Consider the following 24,019-nt stretch of genomic DNA (forward strand, 5'->3'; position numbering starts at 1 on the left):
CTATTATGTCTGACGTGAAAGGGAACAACAACAAAAAAAAAAGTCTAATGTGATGGAGATTTATTCACAGAGCTTTATTCTGAATCTAAAAGGTTCTTCTCACCATGCTGATAAATCCATACGTCATAGCAGAGACTTTCATCTCTGAATTAAAGACTTTTCAGATTTTCTTCACATCAAGTTCTTGTTGAAACGTGTGAAAACATCTGTTGCTCTGTTTGTTCAGATAACACGTTTTTCACCTTTTTGGTTGGCATCAAAACATGAAGCCAGTCACTGAAGTTCAGCTCTGTTTGTTGACATTTTTATGTGCACTTGATTGATACTGATGAAAGTCAAATAATACACTTGTTTGAGATTGTGTGTGTAGTTTTAATCATAATTAAAAAAAGAATAATAATTTATTTAAAAAAGGTATTTCACCAGGATTTTTTTGATCAATTATTTGACAATTCAGGCGGCCACATTTGAATTCCAGGCGACCCCACGTGGGGTCCTGAACCCAAGGTTGAAAAACTGTTAGACCAAAGTGCAGATCACACGTGATTGTTATTGTTGGTCCTAAACATTTTAATCAAATTTCCTGAAATGAAACTTAGTTTCTCTGAGATACACTTTCTAAGACCAAATCCAAAGGTCGGATATTTTAAAATGCATTCTGTTCTCACCGCACTCTTCTTCATCAGAGTTGTCACCACAGTCGTCCACTTTGTTGCAGACTTGATCGGCACGCAGACACACGTGATCGTTTCTGCAGCGGAACGGCCTTGTAGGAGGGCAGGGAAGTTTGGCTGTGAATAAAGGCCAACAAGAAAGTCATTAATTGTGTTTGAAACAAAAACACCTTTATGAAAAGTCAATAAAAAACTCCTTTAGGAAATAGCAAATTCCTTGGTTACAAAATTGAAAGAAAAACCTTGGCACACAACCCACCACACATGTCCGTGTCTTCATCCGAGTTATCTCCACAGTCGTCCTTGCCGTCACACACCCACGTGTGGAGTTTGCACAAGGTGTTGTTGCAAGTGAATTCATCGGCGCGGCAGAAGAAAACTCCTGCAGGAACAGAGATTCATGTTTGAACTCATGTGTCTCACATTTTCATTTCAAACGCTCAGGACCATAAGTTTATATTTATTTCTGTGATAGCTCATGGAAGAGGTCACGATTTGACATGTGAAGTATGAAGTATTTTTACAAAGAAATAAAAGTGACTTATCATAAGAGTGTAAAATCATTATTACCTTGACTGCAGTTTTCCTCATCACTGTGGTCCATACAGTCCAGAACGTCGTCACAGCGCCATCGTCGGGGAATACAGTGGGCACGATTCAAACACAAGAATTCATCTTCTCTGCACTCCTTCACACAACCAATCTGTTTACAACAACAACAACAACAACAACAACAACAACAACAACAACAACAACAACAACAAACAACCATCAGAAAACAAACAACCATCAGAACCAGTGATGTTTCATGTTGAAGACCGTTGTGGTTTAGAACACGGCGTTCAGAAACACAGACCACTGACCTGAAGTAAAAGTAATGTAAATACACATCTAGTTAACAGAGTTGATTAGACCACGTGGAGCGACACTGACCTCATCTGACCCGTCCAGACAGTTGTCATGTCCATCACATCGTAAGCTGGCCGAGACGCACCCTCCACTGGCGCACACATACTCATTCACAGAGCATGAAGGGAGTACTAAGGTGGGACAGAGGCACATCAGTCACACAAACATCTGAACTCCCTTAATGTCCCCGTCCTGTTGAGGACAACGGCCTCACCAGAGGTTGGAAAGTTAAAACAAGTTCTACGAAGAAGTCAAGATGCACAGTAATGACTGGAATCCATCAAACTAATAAAGATAATTGTTGAGTTATAGTTTTCCATATTTTTTCTTAATAATAATTCCATCATTTATCTCAAGTGATTTAGTTCAGTTTTTATTTCATTTTATTGTAAAGCACTTGCAGTGCGTTCATGTGTCCAGAACATCAGCATGTAGAACAGAGGTCACCAATTATATTTGTCAGAGGGCCAGAATGTTTGTCTGGACAGACACCTCGGGGGCTGGAGACCCAGAATGAAATAAAAATCACATCTAACATTATTAATTGGTGTTTATTTTGGAAACCCATGGACCCAAAACTGAAGCTTGAACACAGCACTTGGCACATAAATGGACAGGAAGGTAATTTCTGAGATTTCTGCCAAATTATGATGCAGTTTTTTCTTTCAATAACATAATAACAGGCTTCATGTAGGTGAGTGAAATGTGAAACCGGTTGTTTTGAAATTACTTGTGCATTTAATGGAAGGCCACTTATATATAAAACCGAGTTCCATGGTGATAAAATATAGGCTTCATGTTGAGTAACCTGACTCAGACTGCAGACACAGTTTAAAATTATTTATATATATATAGGGAGGGATTAAACACAGAAGTCAAATTTCATTCTGTCTGTTTGTGACGGTGTTGTTGTCTCTTGTGCAGATTTTGACAGTTGTTTCACTACAATGACATAACAGTTAAATCAAATATAACATGAGCTTCTGACTGATATACATGATACTTAGATCCACACGTGAAAGTGGCCTGAGCATGGATAGAAAAAAAAAAGAAGAAGGATTTTGTGTCAAATGGATTTTGACTACACATTAGCCTGTAGCGCTAACACAGTCCTGGTCATGGTTGGTGTGCTGTAAGAAAGACACCTTAATATGCATGTGCTAATAGCTTTGTTGAGTCATATTAGTTTGAAGTGGATAAAGTGGGTGATAAGTCACCACAAGCCTTTTCAGCTTTCAGTTCAAACTGCCTGTTTGGATAAGTGCAGTCTCTCACTCTCTCTGTGTGGTCAGCAGAACAACCTGGACTTGACCATCAGGCAAGAGGTGGAGATAAGAAAGAGACAAAAGAAAAAACACAAGGAAGTAAGTTCCAAGGAATCTGCTGAGTGTTCGTCCGACCAGGACAAAGGTGTCATCAGTGGTGAGTGAGTGTGACGCACTCAGAGTGTCTGTCATCTGCAACTCATTGCAACATTTTGGAAACGGGATCAGATTCTCACCTGTGGCCTGGCAGTTTTTCTCGTCTTCTCCCATCTTGCAGTCCTCCTGTCCATCACACAGCCACTTCAGTGAGATGCACAGGTTGTTGTGACACCTGAACTGGTCGTCCGCACAGTGTGCCTCACAGCCTTTCTGTAGTTCAGTGACACGGGCATCAGGTTAGAAGATGAGAGAATGAGTTAAGAAAATTCATAACTTTATTCTTATAAACATCCAACTTAATTTCTATTATTAACATGATATTATACTATTATCATAATACTATTATCAACTATGATATAATTGTCCGATTTCTCATATTTTATTTTCCTCAATTTCAAACTATGATATAATTGTCTGATTTCTCATATTTTATTTTCCTCAATTTATTACTTGAATCTTTACATTGTAAAACTTTATTCTTGCATTATCACATCTTAATTCTTTAAGAAAAGAATTTCAGGACTTTAAAACCATTTTTTTTATTTGTAATCAATCTGGTTGAAACTATTTTTGTTCAAATGCCATCGTACGTGACTGACAGGGTTAAATAAAGGGTTAATGAGGGTTACAGTGTTCTGTATAGAGACGGATTATGGCAAACGTATATAAAAACTGCTTTGGAAGAACTGAACACAGTAATGCATTCAGAAGAGAATGAATGATAACAGCAGGCATTTGTCCTTGAGTTCTACACTGCAATGAATCATCACAAATAACTGAACCTTTCTGTTGGAATTTTGCAAAAAAAGAAAATCTCTTTGCAGTACTTACATTCAAGTATATTACAAAAGTATAACGCAGCAACACTGAAGATATATTATCTAATAATTTATTAAAACATTTTTATGAATTCAAGATGCCGTTGAAAGACATGGTTGTTTACGACTACGACTCATCACAACAGTGGAGTGATCTTAACATCTTAACAGTAATTAAAATAATAACAAAGAGAGAGTAATATATCAAATTCATTTCCATTCTAGATGAATAATGTGGCCTTGATGTGTTTCAGTTCATAAGAAAGAAGTTACATAGTTCAATGATTGATACTGTTTCACTTCTATATTGAAATGATATGTATATATATAAATATAGTAAACATGTAGTAGGTGGTAAGTTCCTTTTCATTTTTAATTTAACTCTCCAGCACACTGACCTCATCTGAATTATCTAAGCAGTCATAGTCGCCGTCGCAGCGGAATCGAGAGGAGATGCAGTCTCCACTGGCACAGGCAAAGTCCTTGTGATTACAGGTGACTGGCTCTGAAAAAAGAATGTAAATACAGTCACGAGGCTGGAGAGGAGTATTCACTGAAGTAAAAAAAAAAACCTCTTTATGCTGTTTAGAGCTCGACCGTCCCACAGGACAACATTAGAACAGAGCTAAAAAGCTCCAAGACCCTGCTGTGGTCATCATGGAGGCCTGGGTGATATGGGTTTGCTGCCAGTCCTCGACTCCCAGCAGGCACTGCTGTCTGATACCTGTCTGCTGCTCCACCTGCTTAATTCTCTGCAGTCCAGCACTTGACTGGCCTTTATTTGCATATTAAGCAACATTACTGGGTTCACAGAGGCATCGTCTAATAAATCATCATGATGCATACTCAGCAAAAACACACACAATAGACACGCACGAATCAATAGAGAAAAATTGGACGAGGTGTCAGATGAGGACTTAATGAAAAGGCTTTTTTTTTCGGAGGTGATGAATAATATTATCTAAAGACAAAGGATATTGTCCATCTGAAAGACCTGGAAGAGACTATGTTTGAGAGATTTATAATTGTTCTTTGAAAAGCAGCGGAAATAAGAAACGTCTTAATGGAATGTTTCTTCAAATTTGGTGCAAGGTAATTTGAAAAAGTGTGTGTGTGTGTGTGCAGTTCTGCTGTAGGTTAAGAAGAAGACCCATCTGTCAGGTCCAGACGAGACAGAAGAAACAGCAGCTAATACAACAGTTAAGGTTCTTACTGAACCTGAGAAACTAAAATTAGGGATGGATCCAGTTTGGTGGTCAGCAGTTTTAGACGTGGGCGACATGGACAGCCAAGCAGGGCCTTGGCCAATCAATCAAAAGATCAATAAAATAAATAAATAAATGCTGTACTAATTATTTCTATAGTTTTTAGTTTTGTCACTATGTGTATTACAGTAACAGACCTACCATATCTGCTTATTTTGTATTCTATATTTATACTTATATAAAATACACACATACATATATATATTTATCCACTGTACGTTTCCGTAGGTCTTGCCCAGACTGAGTAACTATTCCATAAGTCACTCAGTGAAGTGGTGTAAAAAGCCTGTTGTTACAAACTGCTCACGTGTCACTGCAGTGTGACACAGCCATTTTTCCTTATTAAGGAGAATGAGTCGTGTGTAATTATTTTTTAATCGAGTTATACGTTATGAAAACCATTAGTAAAGCAGCGGAGGCAGCACGTAAACTAATCAGGTCTCCTGTTATCCCACAGCTTAAACTGCCGTGGCACCTTCGAGTCAGGTCCATGAGATGACGGCGTTTCAAACGTGCATCTCTAACCACGTCCGTGTTTGATATTTAACACTGGCGCTGCAGGAGGACGGCTATACCACTGAGTACGACAAAACAGCAGAACTGAAAATCAAAGGCTGTACAGATGTGTGTGTGCAGGAGACGGTGACAGCGGTGCACGGGACGCTGCGCCGCTGAAAGTCACATTCATTACTGCTCAGGTGTACAAAAAGGCAAAACTGTATATTAGGGGTCAAAAATGAGCTGCCACAACATGGGGGAGGTGAGTACTTACTGCAGTTCTGCTCATCTGAGTTGTCTCCACAGTCGTTCTGACTGTCACACCTCCAGTGATCTGGGATGCAGTTGTTATTCTCACAACGGAATTCATGTGGTCCGCAGGTCTTTTCATCTTTATCATCAGAAGCAAACAAACATGGAGATGAAAACGGCTTCAAACAACATGAATATTAAGTGTGCTATCCTACCTATCGTATTTAGAATGTGTAATCACAGTTTCCTCGGGGTTCGGCTGAGCAAGTATGACGCCAAGTTCAAAACACAGTATGTACTCAGGAGGCTAACGCAGCGCTAGATGAAATACCTGACTTTGCTACCAATTTTTTTCAGTCCTCTCAATTTGTGACAGAAAGTTGGCGATGTTTAACTTTCTTGGAGACGTGACCAAGAAATTTCAAAGAACAAACAGAAAAATATATTCAGAATAATTTGACTTTGGCTTTGTTACAAACTGAACCCAAACTGTTTGTCGGCCCCTGTCTGTGCTGACAACTACAAAAGGAAACGGTGAGGAACTGATGCGGCTTTGACAAAACAATTCCTCTAAAGAAATAAAGGCTGGCTTTACACTTTTTGTTATTATTTGATATACTATTTAATATAACAAAAATATGTTTTTTTATATTTTAAAGGATAAAAAAAAGAAAAGAAACCAAAAATGTTTTTTTTTCCAGTACAAAATAAAACCTTCACTGTTACTGAGATAAAAAAAGAGAACACTGCATACAACATGTAATATGGGTTGAGGGTCTTTGTGTCTGAACTCTAATACAGTTGGTAAAAGTCATCAGATCCAACTGTGACAGGACAGAGAAGTTGGTTGAAGCTCGTGTTTTTGTATTTCTTATCATCAGATTTGGACACAGTCGGACAGAAAAACATCTAAAAGCCTCTCAGCTCTGTTGAGTTTATCAGGGTGTTTTTTTACAATAATACAGATATTCCTGAAAAGATATTCCTGACAGTGAGATAAAGACACAGGTGTCAGGCAGAGGTGTCCTTTTGTGCTAACTCACGCAGCACCGTCAGACGACAGTGAAAGTAAGTGGCCAAAGGTCAGTCGGGGCAGGTGTAGAATAAATTCAGATTCATGTATCGTCACTGTTTCACTGAGAAGGGAAGTGAAGCGGTGTGATTAATGGTTAAGTGGGCTTTCCAAACTCACCGCAATTAGCCTCGTCTGACCCGTCGGCACAGTCAGGGTCCTCATCACAAACCCAGAGTTTGGAGATGCAGTGCATTGAGGCTTTGCACTGGAACTGGTCTGGGGAGCATGTGCTCTCAGCTGCAGACACAGAGACAGATGGTGTGTGGAAACAGGGAACCCACTCTATTTACACATGCAGGCTGGACCAATGGATACGGATTAGATAAAACTATTGCAACACATCAAAGTAAAAACAATCATTGATGACTTGTTAATGGACTAATCTTTGACTAGAAATGAATGAATTACAGAGACTGTACTGATAAATGAAAAAACATACAGGTTCATCAGAGAAATACTCCGTGATGGAGGCCGTGTTTTCGACTGAAATGTTGTACTGGTGTAAAAACTCTGCTCACTTTCTGTTAAGATGGCTGTGTTTATCAAGTCAACCTTAATTCCTGATGTTTACAGAATACTTATTCAATCTCATGGTTTCAAATTGTAATTTTGTGATTGTAGCTTTAATCCACAATGTGTCCTTCAGTCCATAAAGTGGTGACCTAATTTGGCTTGTTTGGATTCAGCCTCCATTTGAATTCTATTTCACTGCTGTGGACACTCCAGCGTTGTAATGGATTCCTCCCTTTAATACCTCCTGCAATCACATGCAAGACAAGTGTGTGTGTGTGTGTGGAGGCTATGAATCGGTGTGATATTCTCAGAAGTTACATCAGGGCAGAGAAAATCGCCTCTTGTCCTCTGTGTGATTCAGGGTTTAAATCCCTTTTCAGTCACATGGGTCACCTCTGGAATACTGAAGGAAGATTGAAGTGTAACGTTGACGTCATTAAAGTGCTCCTCTAGTGCTCACATTAATAAACAATCAAATACTCAACTCAACGAAGGTGATGAATTTTTATGTACTGGTAAATAACAATAAAAAAAACAAATACAGCTTTAAAAAAAACACTTTAAAGTTGTGAAGAAACGCTGACAGAAACTAATCAACCGGAATCTTCATGTTGTTTTCCTGAATATTTGAGGATTACCAGTAATATATATTAGTAATATTTCTAAGTGTAAAAATCAAAGCCCCAAAACTTACGACAGTCGGTCTCATCCTCTCCATCACCGCAGTCATCTTGACCATTACAGCGGAGGTTGAGGGGAATACACTTCTGTTTCCTGGTGCACTTAAACTGGCCTGACAGACAGATGTATGTCTCTGAAAGAACACAAAAAAATGAACACATGAATTGTTACACAAAAAAAAAAAAATTCCAAATATCAGCACATCTGAATGAACGGACCTGAGTGATATAAACTGTACAACACAGGAAATCCCAGAAAATCTACTTTCATTCATTAGTAAGTGAAACTTTACTGTTGATAAAAACTCTACAACAAACATTTTTTTAACACTACATTTAAAAATCTTCTTAAAAAAATTCCTTGAACTCCATATTGGAGGGTTTTGGAGTCATTAAGTTTCAAGGTTTCTCCAAAGGTTTTGACAGTGTTGTTGAGCACTTGGCTGTTCTGATCTTCAACATGAGTCGGTTTTTTAACCTCAAAAATGAACAATTTTGAGATCACATTTTAACCAAACTGAATGAAAAAGAATTTAAAGTATTAAAGTTTCAATGTAGTGCCACTTAATGTTTTTTTTTGTTTTCTCAAAACTAGACTTTTTTTTTTACTGTCTTTGGACTTTTAGAGTAGACACCAAGAAAGAAGTAATTATCAACAGGATTTTAATTTAACAGGGAGAGTTTAAAACAGCAGTCAACGCTGACAAACAGAGAGAAAAATGAATAGTCTCCAGGGTCCTTACCACAGTTGGCCTCGTCTGAGTTGTCACCACAGTCGTTCTCTCCATCACAGATAAATGGAGGAAGAGCACAAAGACCAGTGCCACACTGGAAACGCCCAGGCTGGCACTTGAATTCAGCTGTTGGACAGGAAATAATGACAGTGGGAATGTTTTGATTTGCATTCAGAGGCTGAGAATACACACACACACATATATAATTATTAGGCCTGTCAAGAATAAGGCACCAGCTGAGATAAATAATTTGTGAAATTAATGATGTAAAAAATGTGTAACTCTATTTAACACATGCGCAGAATAACAGCAATCTGTCTGTCTTATGGTTACATTGTCCAGCCAAGGTAAAGAGCACTTGTTTCACCGAAGCATCTCAAGCTTGAAATACCACCAGTAACAATGTCTGACATGTTAAAAAAGGGCTTTTCTCAGAAAAAGACGTCACTCACGACAGTCGGCTGGTTCATCTGATCCGTCCCCACAGTCGTCCACGGTGTCACATTTCCACCAAAAGGGGATACACTCATCCGTCCCACAGCGAAACTTTTTTGGAAACAGTTATTTGTATATGAAGGACATTAAAATGCCAGAACATTCCACATGAAAAACACAGATGAGGATTAAAATAAAGCTCACCTGACTAGAGGTGCAGTTGGACAGACAGGTCTTATTGTCAGCAGCCAGGTAAAAATTAGTGGGACAGGCACATCTGTGACCTCCACCAGGAGACAGAAGACACAGGTGGCTGCATCCTCCATTAGCAATCTGACATTGGTGCTTGGGAACTGTATGGAAGGACAGAAGGAGAACACCGAAACGACTTTTTGTAATTACAAAAACCATTTACAACATTAAAGTACTTTATAATGGGAGCCCGTAACTGTAAATCTGCATGGGAGGTGGAAATGGCATCAGATAGACTTCATACCTTCAGGCTGGCGCAGGGAATGGTAGACCTTGATAGATTTAATAGCTTGCCAGGAATTGAGAAGCTCTATCCCCTGAGAACCAGTTGTCTTGTGAGCACGTCGAAGTGATTTTGACTTTCCATCGGTCCAATATACAAAATCCTCAAACACAGTCAGAGCCATTACTCCTTGAATGTGATCGTAGGTCACTGGAAACGGAGAAATAGTGATTATATTGTGTAATGTTAGGAGTTAGTTTCTATTACATTACAAAAACACCAGTAATGTTGCTAACACTCCAACCCAGTAGGTGGCAGTGATCCACAAACCACACTGCATTTCTTGTTTAGTAGAAACATTTTTCCAAAAAAAAAAAAACCAATTAGCTAATTGTGACCATTAGCATTTAACTGAATGAGGCTACTAGCACAGTCACCGGAGTTAACGTTAGCAGCAACAGTCCTGGTGAAGACCAATGGTGGAGCTAGCAAACAATAGATCAAATGTCAAAAGGCTTCAATCTCCCCTGTATCCTATCATTGAATGTCATTTTTATTTTGCGTCCTGAAGTCTAGTGAAGTCCATGACTCAAAACCAGATGTAGAGTTTTAGTTTGTTAGTATTTTCGGGGCATGACTCAAAACCAGATGTAGAGTTTTACGATAGAGTGAAGAAATAAACCCAACTGCAGCCCTCGGCTTTAACACAGGTGCTATTTTAGTCATTGCACACTTAAACTCACCTTTACGTCTCTGAGTTCCATCCATGTTGGCGAAGAGAATGTGATTGTCATCGGCCCAGTAGAGTCTTTTGTTGGTGTAATCGATGGTCAGAGCGGTGGGGTTGTGGATCTCTGTGTCGGTGATGACGGTTTGCCCCCGTCCATCCATGCCAATGCGTCCAATGTAGGGAGGTTCACAGCAGTCCACCCAGAATACATATCTGAAAACAAAGACACTGCAGTTCTCAGAGCGCGGTACTACAAATGACGTAAGAGATACAGTATGTATAAAAACATGCAGTAAAATACTCCATGAAAATAGAGGTTTCTTAGATTTTAGGGGGGAATATTTTTTATATTTAAAGTTGTTGTACTTTTCGTTATTGGGAAATTACTAAATTATTGTTGTACTTGTACTGTAAGTAATTAATAACATACCCTGTCTGAGGATCCAGAGCCAGATCTGAAGGATTCTTAAGGCCGGAACTGATCAGAACAGTCGGGTAGAGTCCGTTGGATTTGGAAACTTCCATTGTTTTCCTTTCCACATCACACCAGTACAGATTTTTTCCAATCCAATCCACAGCCAAAGCACTGGGCACTGCTGTCCTGTGGACAATCTAGTGAGGAGGAGGGAGAGAGAGACCATTTTCCACATCCTTGAAATGATTCACATTCTTTAACAGATGGACCAAAATATACCCTGAAAAATCTTTCACTTGTTTACGAGAGCCTCTACAGGAGGCAGATACTCATCTGTCAGACAAGAACATCTAATTTTAATACAGACTGAAAAATAGGGAGAAGTCTGAGTCACTCAGGACCTATTTTATTATAGCGTGAACATCAATCTAAAGAAACTATTGCGTTCACACGAAGCATCTCAATCAAACAAGTGCATTTCCTGTCTGGGGTTGAACAAATTTCTTACAGATCTGAACTTGTGTGATGGAAGAACAAAAAAGTCATGTACAGACAACTGCGCATGTGTACCTGCTGTACTCACTCTCTTTGGCATTTTTATACATGGATAGAAATATCAACAAATTCAACAAAAAAAAAAGTCTCTTATTGTACATGTGTCAAATGCAGACCACCAGGTCATTTTGTGTGGCCCAGAGCGTATACTTCAACTACAGAAATGCATTTCCTGACGAGAGCCCTCGGAGCAGAGATCTATGCGGTGTGTTCAAAGACAAGCAGCATCACCTCGTCAATTTCACCCAAAATCTGCCTCATATAGAACTGTGATATCGGTGCTTGTTTTTTATGTTTTTGTAATATATTTGAAAAGTTTAATTTGAATATGAGTTTCTTAACCTGATAAACGAAAAGTTGTTTTAATACACAGAGCAGCGTCCAATACTGGTAACTTTGATAAAAAAATTACACGTTTTCAAATCCTATTCGTTGTGAAATTGCCCAAACTTTACAAACACTCAATGGTTAATCTAACAGTTTTAAAATCGCAGCCGTTTGGTGCCAGTACTGATCTGTGTCTCAGACAATTTGTCCTATTGCTAAGAAGTGGCAGCAGTTCAAAAAAAAAAGAGACTTTGAGAGTAATTGAGCTGAATAAGCTTATTGCCCTCATACACCACTGCTAATGAGTTGGGGAATATCGACCCACCAGGGGCTGCTGAAGCCCCAGTGTCCCCAGTGCCTGGCTCTGGTACAATTGGTGCTTTTCAAAGTCAGAAGAGGATTCTCAAACAGGTACATTTCACCGTTGTTAGGAAGCGTTGAATGTTAGAGAGGCCTTTGTGTCAATTGAGAACAACAAGTTCTCAATTATGTGATGACACACACTGGCAAGCTGGTTCCACTGACACACTCCTGGAGAGTGGACTGTCTGGTTCCTGTTACTGTTGGAGGAAAACAACGACCCACACAAATCCAACTGTTTCTAATTTAATAATAAATAATAGGAATCTGTGTGTTCAAAAGTATGAAAAAAGCATTTACTTCAGCAACAAAAGAAACGTTAACTATTATCTCACCTTGAGGTCACTCCCATTGAGACGCATTCTGTTTATTTTTCGACCACTTGGTCTCGTTGAGTCCACCCAATAAATAAATTCCTTCTTGTAGTCAAAATCAATGTGGATTATGTTGTTAAGGCCCTGGAGAAAGAGAAGTGGTTAGAAAACATTCCCCACATTCTTTCAATCGTTTTCATAATAAATGTATTTTTTTTAAAAGTTACTTTTTTTTATTTAAAAACATATTTCTGTTGATTTAGTAATAACATTACCAACACTAATTTTAAAATAATAATAATAATTCATAATTAATGAATGTATTAGCAACAATAACATAAAAACATATTTCTGTTGATTTAGTAATAACATTACCAACACTCATTTTAAAATAATAATATTAATGAATGTATTAGCAACAATAACAATACCATTAATGCCTTTTCAAGTGCATCAGATACATTTTTAAAGTAAATTAAATAAGCATAAAATAAATTAAATCTGACACTTACTATTAAAAATAATAATCAAACATTCAAAATCAGTTTTCCCACAATAACAGCAGCTTTTCACAGAGCGTCCACTCCACTCTTGGTATATAAAGCACCCGACGAGCTGGTAGAAAGTGAGTCCATATGGTATCAAAGCTGAAGAGTCAGACACTTTGTTTCTGTGTCATGCTCACAGGACCTCAACGTCAGTCAGATAAAGCTGTTCACAAAACAAGTGCCATCGCCCCGCTGTCTGTCACCGGGCGTTGATAAAGGCTGTCAGATAATCTGACAGACAAAATGAGACATCTTCAACGTATCATCAACACCCTCACACAGGGGCGCCAAAGTCTCCTAGGGGACCTGAACGCCTCTTTAACCGGAGACGCAGGACACAGTGGAGAACAGACTGTCTGGTTTTCTTAAATCAACCAGGAAACCAACAAAGACGTCTTAAATGACAAACTTTGTTTTTTAATAAAGAAACATTAAATAACAACATCATTTTGTCATCAGACCTCTGTAATTTGTAGTGGGACACGATAAAAACGGAACAAATGTAATAAAATTTAACAAATTTACAATTACTGTAAATCTGTTAACTTTTTAATTTTCAACTGTTTGTGTTTGTTAGTGTGACTTGAATTTAATTAATTTAATTTAATGAGACTTCCCAAGGGATTAATGACATTTTATGTGATCTAATCTAATCTGATTTAATTTAATCTAATCCCATCTCATTTCAACTCTGACCTTTTCACCTCATCTCCTCTAACATAATGTGAATTTAATATAAATTAACTCGTAACAGCCTTATTATTAATACATTGGTTGGAAAAGTGTCCAATCACGATCCTAAGAGCCAGAAAATGGAAAGGATTATTCTCTCAATAACGGCAAATTAAAATATTCCACTGTAGGAGAACAAAGTAGGGTCATTTCAACTGACATATAATGAGTTTAAACAGTGTTGTTATAAAACCAGTCAACTGTGTTTATAGTGGGAGGACAATAATATGCTTTCAGTGGAAAAAAAAAGGAAAAATGATTGTTTCTTTTTAAATTTGCATAGTGTCATGACAATATAATTTAAAGCAGGCAGGTAATGGGATGGTGGGGTGATCTGAGGCCAGTCGCTGCTAAAATGCAATAAGTAAAGTGGGTTGAGGCTATAGAACTCAGATACAGGGTGTGAAAGGTTAATATGACTATACCGACGTGTAGAGTCGCAGTAAATCACAGCCAACTAGTAGTCACATTCCAGCATCGCCCAGAGCAGCCGCGGTGGGTCCCATGAATGATTATAATAGCTTTTCTCCAGGGTCCTCAACATGGTGATTCCATTCTGTGTAAGTCAGTATGGCTGTTTTACTCTGCCCAGGGGGCGGGAGGATGGAAAATTATGATGGACATTTGCCGTCTCATTGGTACTGAACGACTCCTCGTTGAGGCTTGGCCACAATATTCAGGTTAAGTAGCAAGTATCTGAGGAGACCGCTCACATTCTAACAGGTTTGGTCGGCTCTGCGTAGAATGTTACACATTGGTCTGGTGTGTACAATGCAGCTGTTAGCAAACAACAGGGGGCAGACCTAGAGGCCGCTTTCTTCACTCTTCCTTCATATTCACCTGCATGTTTCCTTCAACAACAGTTGAAACAGAACCCTGGGGTATATTTACTTCTTTGTCATGGCTACTGCTTGTACTATATTATATTTAAACTCACAGTCACAGCCTGTTACTCAGAGTTAATTGAGTAATATTACGACTGCACTACTGTTTGCACTCTACATGTAGCCCAGTGATTGGTACATGTTGTATCTATACTCTTAATTTAATGCAGTCATGGTCAGTCACAGTTGTACAAGCCTGAGAATGGAGCTACCTTGTACAGAACATGCTTGTACTTTTACTGGAATCTGAAAATTATAAATAAAAAGTTACAGTGTGTCAAGTCGACCTACCTGCTTCAGGATGGTGTAGTTCGAGCCATCTACACTCAGTTTGCGTATCTCATGGTGGTCTGCCATGATGAGAAAAGGCTCTTCAGCTGAAATGAGGACATAAGATGTAGCATGAGAGCAGGTGTGACACTCGCGGTCGGCCATTAAAATGCTGAGTGCCGCTGCACCGGTGGAAACAGACTGACCTGAAAGGGCTTTGCATGTATTGGGATTGCGCTCCAAGGCTTCATAGCCATCCACACACAGGCACTTGAATGAGCCGTACGTGTTGATGCAGCGCTGGCTACAGGGAAAAGTAGTGGAGCATTCATCAATGTCAACACAGGTCTTCCCATCATCCTTCAGGTGGAATCCAGGCCAGCATTTGCACTGGGCACAAACAAAGGACAAATAAGAAAATAAACAAATACGGTTTGGGTAGAAAAGTGAACGTTCTGGGAATATAAAAATATATAAATATATATATCCTCTGTTTTCCATTACTTTAAAACACACACAAACATACCTTTTTTGCCATTACTTTAAAACACACACAAACATATATTTAAAAAAATAGACATACATCTGGATTCAGGGTCCCGTGCAGGTATATCAGACCATATAGGAATATCTTTACATATCAATTCACATCTAAACTCTTCTTCAGTGGTGTTTGCATCAGACATGTAATGTGGATGAAGCCTCATCTAATAACTCAAATTCCATCCCTGGCCCTGTTTGACTCTGGTGATGCCTTTTACAGATGCCCATGTAAGGGCTCACTCCAAAGGCCAGATGATCTTTTTCCACTCTGCCGACTGGTGTGTAACAAACACTCACTTCAGAACTCAACACTGCACTCTATATTCCTCTCCTAATTGAACGACCCAACACACACACACGCTGTAAAAATCACCGGTTCATGTTGAAGTGAAAACCCCTCTTTGATGTGCCCCCCTCCCTCGGCCCCCGGCCCCTAACCTGCATCAGTTCTCACACCTCCCTTCCTCTGCCCACAACACCAGCTCTACAAACCTGGTTCTGTTGACAGTCACTGAAACACATTGTGCATTAGGCTTGTTGTCTTCTCAGTCTGCAGCAGCCAGAGACTGGAATCAATTACAAATATTTATAAAGCTGGACACTTTCATCTTCACAGGGGGCTTTTAAAGCTTTTATCACGGATCTCTCACAGAGACAAATGTTGCTGTCACTCTCTCAGACCCAGAACTCAGTTTCTGTGGATGTTTCTGTCCTGCCTGGACAGTATATAACTATATAAACATAAACTATATGTGGAGGTGTATATTTTGTATTGGCGTTTTATAATGAAATAAAATCTGAAAAAGAAATATAAAAGGCCAAAATATCAAATAACACACACGGTCAACCGTCATGTACTGTTAGCTGCATCGTGGACCAGATGATGGTCTGTTTTTATGTGGGAGGTGGCAGCAGGACTGGGGCGCTGTACATGATTCTGACAGCAGATGGGAAGAAACTGTTCATGTGGTGTGAGGTTTTAGTCTGGATAGACCAGACTAAAACCTGACCGGGTGGTGAAGACAGGCGTGGGTGGAGTCAGACTTTTTTTTTTCTGGATTCAGGGTCCCGGGGTTGTACATCTTAAAACTGTATCTCAACAAGATATAAATGTAAAACATGTCAAAGCTGTGGGAGCTGCTGGAGAGATGTGTCTTGGCTATTTGAAACTTTTACATCTGTCTTAGAACTATTTGACTCTCCCATGTCTAGTGCAGCTATTTTTTGGGATTTTTTTTTAATAAGGAGCACCCGAGGCCTTTAGCTTCCAGACACCATTGCAAGAAAGAAGGGATCAGAAAAAATCCAGGGATAAAGGTGTAAATAGCCAGAGTCTAAAAAGGGAACGGCCTCCTCAACACTCCAGCAGATGTGGCCCTGACCTGGATTCAACCCTAATATCATTTTCCACCAATGCGCAGGCATTTTTGGTAACATATAATTTATTCCAACCATGCTGTGGAGAATATTATTTAAAATCTGTAAGACTAAATATATGAAGCCCTCACCTATCTTTATCTCTGTAATGATGCAGTGTGAGGTTCATTCATTATTAGTTGTACATTGTTAATGGCCACACCATCACTAATAAAGGCTCCACATATTATCTGCCACTAGATTGGAAATAATGTTCACGCTCAGACTCAGTGGTCAGAGAGGAATTCTAATTAACATTTCAATCTGTAGTCATAAACACCAATCAGCCACATCATTTACAAAAAGGTAACAATTTATTGTTGACACACACACACACACTTGCACACGTGTTTTGTGAGCACTTTATATACACTCAAGATATTCCCTACTACAAACTAAACTAATTTGGATTTAGATTCACAACAACTAAATAATGAACCTTAAATACAAAAACAACCCTTACTGTCCAAACAAAGACAAAGTGTCCCTGACGCCAGGTTTTTTCACTGTCCAAACAAAGTGTCCCTGACGCCAGGTTTTTTCCACACAAGTATAACTATACTAAGTTTACTATCTCTCTCACACACACATATATTGTTTTTCTTCTGTGTTTAGAGATAACTTCCCTTATTATTAATACACACACCTATCAATTTAACCTTATTAACTCCAAATATATTCCTAATCTTTATCTTCAAACCTCAAATAGTGGGGACATTAGTAGCCCCCCAACACAACCAATCAGTACCAAATCTATGTATAAAACTAACCCTAATCCTAATTCTGGATTACAATTTAAATTATAATCTCAAATAGTGAAGACCTGCAAAATGTCCCCACAAGTGTGGCTACACCAGGATCACACACACACACACACACACCATCACTCATATTGAACAGCACAATGCAGTCAGACCAGTTGATGTGGGACCCATCAGTCAGGAGAACTACTGTGAATGGATCAGCATACAGAAGCCACTGTGTCTTATCTGCTGTTCTAAATGTTTCTGTCTGAATGCTTATCTTCCATCTGTGCTTTACAGGTTTGACCTTCAGATGGATGAGCAAAGTCTTCATGAAACAACTTTGTTTAGGCAGCAGTTTTAAGAAAGACTCATGCACTGGTTTCCTACCTTGTATCCCACAGTCAGGTCTTGGCAGTCCTGCGTGCACCCGCTGACCCTGCGGTTAAGGCATTCATTCATGTTGCAGTTCTTTTCATCCGACTGGTCTCCACAGTCGTCCTTCCCGTCGCAGATATTCCCCTCAGAAATGCAGCGTCCGTTGGAGCACATAAAGAAGGAGCCATTGCACAAGCTTCCTGAAAAGGGCAAGATGCTTTTATTGGCACAATTCCTCAAACGGGTTAGGGAACATTTTTGAGTGGAACTTGACAGATTCATCGTCCTGAGTTGAGGTCTCCTTGTTGCAACACCTTTTGTTTCCGCCATATGTCCCTTTCACTATCCTGAGGAAGCGGTGCTGACGGTGACACTGATGAACAGTTTCCAGCTGTGAGCCAAAAAAAGTATTCTTACCTGCCGCCAGACATTTGAGGTTTAGAGGTAGTTCGTCAGAGTAGTCGGGACAGTCTGCGTGACCGTCACACTCCCACTGAGAGCTGAGAAGACAGCGACCATCCCTGCAGCGGAATTCTTCAGATCCACAGGAGCGATAGACTAAAGAAAGAAAAAAATCACATCACTCTCAGCTTTGTGGCAACACTTCAGGATTAAGAACTAGTACTGCAAAAGTTGCACACGTGGTATTTATACTGGGGAAGACAATAACAGCTGGGGAATCAAGACGTTATCAATGTTGAAGAACTAGTGTATGGATGGCACTACACAGAGAAAGACTAAACTTCTACTCTCTTGACATTTACTTTAAATGTGAACTGAACCCAATGTTTTAGTAGGCGATAACTCTGAGAGTCTTTCTGGAGAATATTCTGGACCATAGTTGTATGGCAGACATTTACATTAAGCACATATATTCTATACTCCTAATACATGATCGTGCTTATAGGAGTATCAAGTACTTATCTGAAGGTCTATATATATATATATATATATATACTCTGTATGTAGCCAACAACACAACATCCTTGGCCTTTAAACAGCACCTTACTGCACTTATTTGTATTTAAAGAAAGTTCTCAGTTCTCTAAATTCTTGATGAGAGAATTGTTATGTTAACAACACAGGTCGTTCACACTTTGATCCAGTTTAAGGCGGTTAGTTTAACCCCAGTTGAGGCGGGAATAAAATTGGTTTGTTAAACAAAGCTGAGTGTGTGCCTCTCACAGTCTGTGCTTTAGTGTGTGTTAAGTTTCTGTGAACAGAACTCAAGGCAACATTGATAGCACTTAAATGATGTTTCCTCAAGCCACCGCCTCTGTTAAAGAATGTTTCTCTAGGTCGCCATCGATGGATTCTTTCCCTCCTCTCACAACCCATCTGTCTTTTCTGGTTAGAACGAGTAAATTCCTGTCTTCAAAAGAGTGTCCTTCCTCTTTATAAAGAGATACCTAAAGAATGGCCTCTGGAGCAAACATTCCTGTAATTGAATCCACCTCTGTATTGGTTGTTTGTATCTTAAATGTACAGGTCTAGAGCAATTGCAGGGAGGACGACAAACACAAATCAATGTTGGAAACTTAAAAAAAAAACTAGGAGTGAGAATCTAAAAGACTGAAGTTTGAGGTTTTCTGTCAGGAAAATTATTGAATATTTTTAAGAAATGTTTTTATGAAGACAGTTAAAGCTGTTTGTAACTTCAACATTTTCTTCATTTGCCCCAGAGCGGCGGGAGTTGTGGTGGTTTGTAATGGAATATCATGTTTTGTTTTGTAAGAATGACTGTTTTGTAGGAATTACAGGGTGTATATCAACGTTCAGCACAGTTTCAAAAAGAAAAAGTGTGAATGTGTCAAAGGGGGTAGAGGAAGTGGGGGTTTGGTGTTATGGACAATCATCCTGTCTGTCCCCAAAGGGGGGGCCTGTACAGAGAAAGATGGAAACCACTAGAGTAGAAAATGGACTGGTATGTAATAAGATTTAATTTTTAGATGTTATCTAAAAAAAGCAAATTTATTCTAAGTAAATTTCAACCCTAACCCGGTGTAATCCTTGAATAATAGCATTCAAGTCCAAGTGCAGATGGCCACAATATTTGCGTGACCTGTTAAGTTTCCCACAGGGCCAGGTTTGTCCTTGAGGACAGGGATGTGTGGATAATGACTTTAATGAATGGCTGTTGTATAGAACTGTCCTGTGACGCAGGAAGTGAAGTTTGTGAAATGTCTTTGTAGTAAACATGGTTTTAAAATGATTACAGTTGTTATTATGTAATTATGTCTCCAAAACATTGCATTTTAAAGCCAATCTGAAAACCTCCCACAGAATACTACTGTTCAGTCTTTGAGAATTTCTTTGGTGAACTAAGACAGAGCACAGTGAATATTTAACATTATGAAAAAACACTCAGCGACACCACAAGTCATTAAAGGACAGATATATTTTCCTGAGGCTGCAGTGAATTATTATTGTTATGCTACTCTTTAAGCAGGAGGCCAAATTCCAGACACATTTGTTTTCATTTCAGGGCGGAGGACAGATGACGGCTCGTAATTGCTGCATTTAGTAACATTTTCATTAGGTTTGGGGCATACAGCAAAGAAGGCCACGTTCAGGTCATTAGAGAAGGCAGCGACATTAATGAATTAATGATTCATGGCCAGAAGGCTGTGTCTCAGCTGCTACTGGAATTTGTCTTTCACATTTTGGTAGAAGTGAACCATTAGGCCACAATTCAGTGACGCCAGGGAATATTAGAAAAAAAGGGAGTGAGATAAATCTACTTGCCACATTCTACTGACTCATCAGATCCGTCTCCACAGTCGTCATCATGGTCGCAGACAAATCTCCTGGGGATGCACGCCTTGTTGTGGCAGCGAAATGAGCTGTCATCACATGTGTTGTTTGGTGCTAATATACAAAAAAAAAAAGACTCAAATTAAATTAAGGGATAAACACTTTTTTCCCAAGTGCAATGTGTATGTCAGTCAACAAACTGCAGTCAACAAACAGCAAAAAACATAACATTTTACCAATACTTGTGCAACTAAGTAATAATACTTACATTATGTATATTTTCATTTGTATTATTTACAAACCGTATTTCTGTAAAAGATTCTAGAGGTTTTAAATTAAAATTTAAACAATGTTAATTCTGTACCTTTGGTGTTGCCGTAGCTGGTTCAGTCAGCTATCAATTACACTTCCTTTTGTTTTTAGTGTTTACTATATTATCAGAAAACATTTAACTGAGTATTTTTTTAATATTGTGATGCTGTAATACTTCATGTAAAATATGTTTCGCTCTTTAACAGAAATTGCATCTGAAAATACATCGCTAATCCGTACTAACCGCTAGCATAGCGTTGTAATTTTCCATATGCGTTAGCTTTAAGCTAGCGGACGCGTTTCTATCAGTTTAAATGTGACACTTCTGTGTTCGTATGTGATTATATTTAGTTGAAAAATTTACGACGACATAAATAAAACGTATGTATATCTGTCGGTTTAGTTTTATAGTGATTCCTACGTAAAGTTTGAAAAGAAACATTAACCTCTTGAGAAACTGTTCGCGAGCTAGTGTAGCAGGCTAGAGGACGCCGCAGACACACACACAAGCAGGAAGCTAATGCTGCTGATGCTGTTTAAAAACGTTGAGCCAGGGCTCCAGGGGGCGCAAAAGGAAATTCAGCTCAGTGAAACACATAATTGTCCTTTTTATATATAACTGTGCTTCAAATAAACACAACATCTCTGTATACCTTATTCTTGTTATTAAATCTTTGACATTATATGAAAGTTATGGAAAGTGATAAAATTGGTGACATCAATACGTCTCACACTCTAGTTTTATGCTCCCAGCATATTGGCAAAATGGTGCCCGGTGTAGTACTGTAGTAAAAGTTCCAGGGAGTTTTTGGGAACGACATCATGGTGATTGGATCATTTGTCACAAAAGTGGTCCAAGTTCACACTCATTAGTGAAATTTCACGCAAACACTGTGTTGTATTCCGGAATTACACAAGAACATTACCGTGTGCAAATTTCTACGGTAATTTATTCTGTGACAACATAGTCATTTTCATAATTGCAATGAGCTTGTCAGTGTGTTGAACAAGAAGACAGGGTTTTACCACAGCCAGCTGCAGAGAGTTCATCGCTCCCATCAGGGCAGTCTCTTTCGCCATCACACAGCCAGCGTTTTGGAACACAGGCATATGACCCGGGGCAACTGAACAGCCCTGGAGCACATGTCACTGAGCCTGAGAGAAAAACAGGACCACATGCTCCACTTTTAAAAGCCAAAGAAATCAATGATTTGAATGTGGCAAAGTTAAAAAATAGCTGCAGAGGAAAGATAGTAGATTGTATCACTAGGTAGTTTTTACTAAACCTACTTAATCTACCGTGTGTTTCTATTGAGCCTCGGTCTGCAGGCCCTACACAGCAGTTAAACATTATGGCCATGCATGTGTAATAATAACTCACTAGAATTTTCCAAGACAGCAATTCTATATATTTTCTTAAGAACAAATAGAGAGAAAAAAAACCTGCAACACTCTGGGAAACACAGGTGGAGGTTTGGTGAGGCACTTCTAACTCACAAGGATATCTTGTTTTTGACTAAAATGTGCCTTGGAAACCCATTTCATTAATATTTCCTTGACACTCCATTACAATCCAATTACATAAACAGTGTTCACAGCATTTCTTGTTTCTTTATTGTGGTTGGATCCCTTTGTTTTATTGTAGTATTTATTAACACATACACAAACACACTCCCAGTCACACACACACACACACACACACAGATCTCATTTGCCAATTGAAATAGCTGTGCCTCTTGGGTCTCAATGATGAAAAATCTATCTGCCTCAGTGCCCACTCTAGTCATCAGGAATTCCTGCACTCTCCTTTGTTGTCTCATTAAGGCTGTTTCATCCCTTTTCATTAATTTCCCAGCTCTGCTAGAAGAACACATGGAGCTGTCATACATAATATCATGGACCTGACCTTTTATACAAACAGTGGACTCCTCGTGGCATCTGAAAGGGCACTCACCGCAGATCTGCACGCTCTCGTCCAGACCGTCTTCGCAGTCATTCTCTCCGTCGCACAGCCATTGTTTGGCAATGCACTTGTTCTTTGAGCAGGCGAACTGATTCCACAAGCAAGATGAGTCTGCAGTGGGAGATGTAATTCAAGGCCCATTAATCAAACAGTGAAGGAATTCTCAGAATTAAAAATGCCTCATAAATTGTCTCAACAGCCCCATTTTCTCAGTTGATTTTTTTTTTTTGCTTAGCAGCTGTGCAACCTAGCTCTCTCAATCAAACTATTTTCATTTTTCTTTTAATTTTTTCCAAAAGAAACTGTAATTCAGGGCTACTCAAAGCTACATTTTAAATAACCATAATACTGTCACCTTCTGAACAAAACGTCCTTTTTATTCAAAACAACAACAAAAATAAATACTCAAATAAAAAAAGCCATTTCCATTTTGTTATAAATTGAAATAAATACTGAAATAAACAAAGCAAAAAAACTTTAAATTCAAAGATCTCAGAAATTGAGAAAATAACATGCACTTTTAAAATATGGAGAAGCGTACTGCTTCAAAAGTGTAAGTCAGAGTGCTGTTCTTGATAAGAACCTACTGGCACACGTTGGCATGGAGATGACAGCCCATTTACATGTGTGGACTGGGGGGAAAAAACAGCAAAAAAGGAAAACATATTTCTTTCACATGTTCAGCTCAATGTCCACAAATAGATGTCTCTTGGTCCACATCTGGTCCTCAGGCCACCATTTGACAGCCTCTGGTCTGAATCAATGACCCCAAATATTAAGCCATTGATTCATTCATCTTCAAGTGTTTAATCATTTTCTGGGGGGGCGAGGGGGGTGGGGGGTGTATAGTGATTCCTAACAGTTACCGGGTCATTTAGCAGCCGTCACAGGATGAACACAAAGAAAAGAAGAATCACTTTCTGACTCTGACGTCTTTAAGGCTCTTTGCAGCAAGAGAGCGATTTCTCTAGGGCTCTTTGCAGCAAGAGAGCGATTTCTCAGATGTTTTTTTTTCTATTTGTT

General features: G+C 39.0%; 1 protein-coding gene across 1 annotated transcript in view; it reads right to left on the reverse strand.

Moving 5' to 3' along the window:
- lrp1bb (low density lipoprotein receptor-related protein 1Bb) overlaps positions 1 to 24,019 on the reverse strand; it is a 176,515-nt gene that overhangs the window by 24,279 nt on the left and 128,217 nt on the right. Inside the window, exons 51-73 of the mRNA XM_025063745.1 lie at positions 22,988 to 23,107; positions 22,060 to 22,188; positions 20,713 to 20,835; positions 18,385 to 18,525; positions 17,980 to 18,167; positions 15,094 to 15,277; positions 14,909 to 14,994; positions 12,475 to 12,597; positions 10,913 to 11,094; positions 10,496 to 10,695; positions 9,774 to 9,962; positions 9,482 to 9,630; positions 9,295 to 9,388; positions 8,852 to 8,968; positions 8,123 to 8,242; positions 7,033 to 7,152; positions 5,863 to 5,979; positions 4,224 to 4,330; positions 3,085 to 3,217; positions 1,608 to 1,714; positions 1,245 to 1,377; positions 934 to 1,056; positions 669 to 791 (exon numbers count right to left, since the gene is read on the reverse strand). Coding sequence (XP_024919513.1) covers positions 669 to 791; positions 934 to 1,056; positions 1,245 to 1,377; positions 1,608 to 1,714; positions 3,085 to 3,217; positions 4,224 to 4,330; positions 5,863 to 5,979; positions 7,033 to 7,152; positions 8,123 to 8,242; positions 8,852 to 8,968; positions 9,295 to 9,388; positions 9,482 to 9,630; positions 9,774 to 9,962; positions 10,496 to 10,695; positions 10,913 to 11,094; positions 12,475 to 12,597; positions 14,909 to 14,994; positions 15,094 to 15,277; positions 17,980 to 18,167; positions 18,385 to 18,525; positions 20,713 to 20,835; positions 22,060 to 22,188; positions 22,988 to 23,107 — 3,108 coding nt within the window. The remainder of the gene's footprint in view (positions 1 to 668; positions 792 to 933; positions 1,057 to 1,244; positions 1,378 to 1,607; positions 1,715 to 3,084; positions 3,218 to 4,223; positions 4,331 to 5,862; positions 5,980 to 7,032; positions 7,153 to 8,122; positions 8,243 to 8,851; positions 8,969 to 9,294; positions 9,389 to 9,481; positions 9,631 to 9,773; positions 9,963 to 10,495; positions 10,696 to 10,912; positions 11,095 to 12,474; positions 12,598 to 14,908; positions 14,995 to 15,093; positions 15,278 to 17,979; positions 18,168 to 18,384; positions 18,526 to 20,712; positions 20,836 to 22,059; positions 22,189 to 22,987; positions 23,108 to 24,019) is intronic.

The sequence above is a fragment of the Cynoglossus semilaevis genome, chromosome 16, assembly GCF_000523025.1.
Source record: "Cynoglossus semilaevis isolate Cse_v1.0 chromosome 16, Cse_v1.0, whole genome shotgun sequence".
Taxonomy (NCBI): domain Eukaryota; kingdom Metazoa; phylum Chordata; class Actinopteri; order Pleuronectiformes; family Cynoglossidae; genus Cynoglossus; species Cynoglossus semilaevis.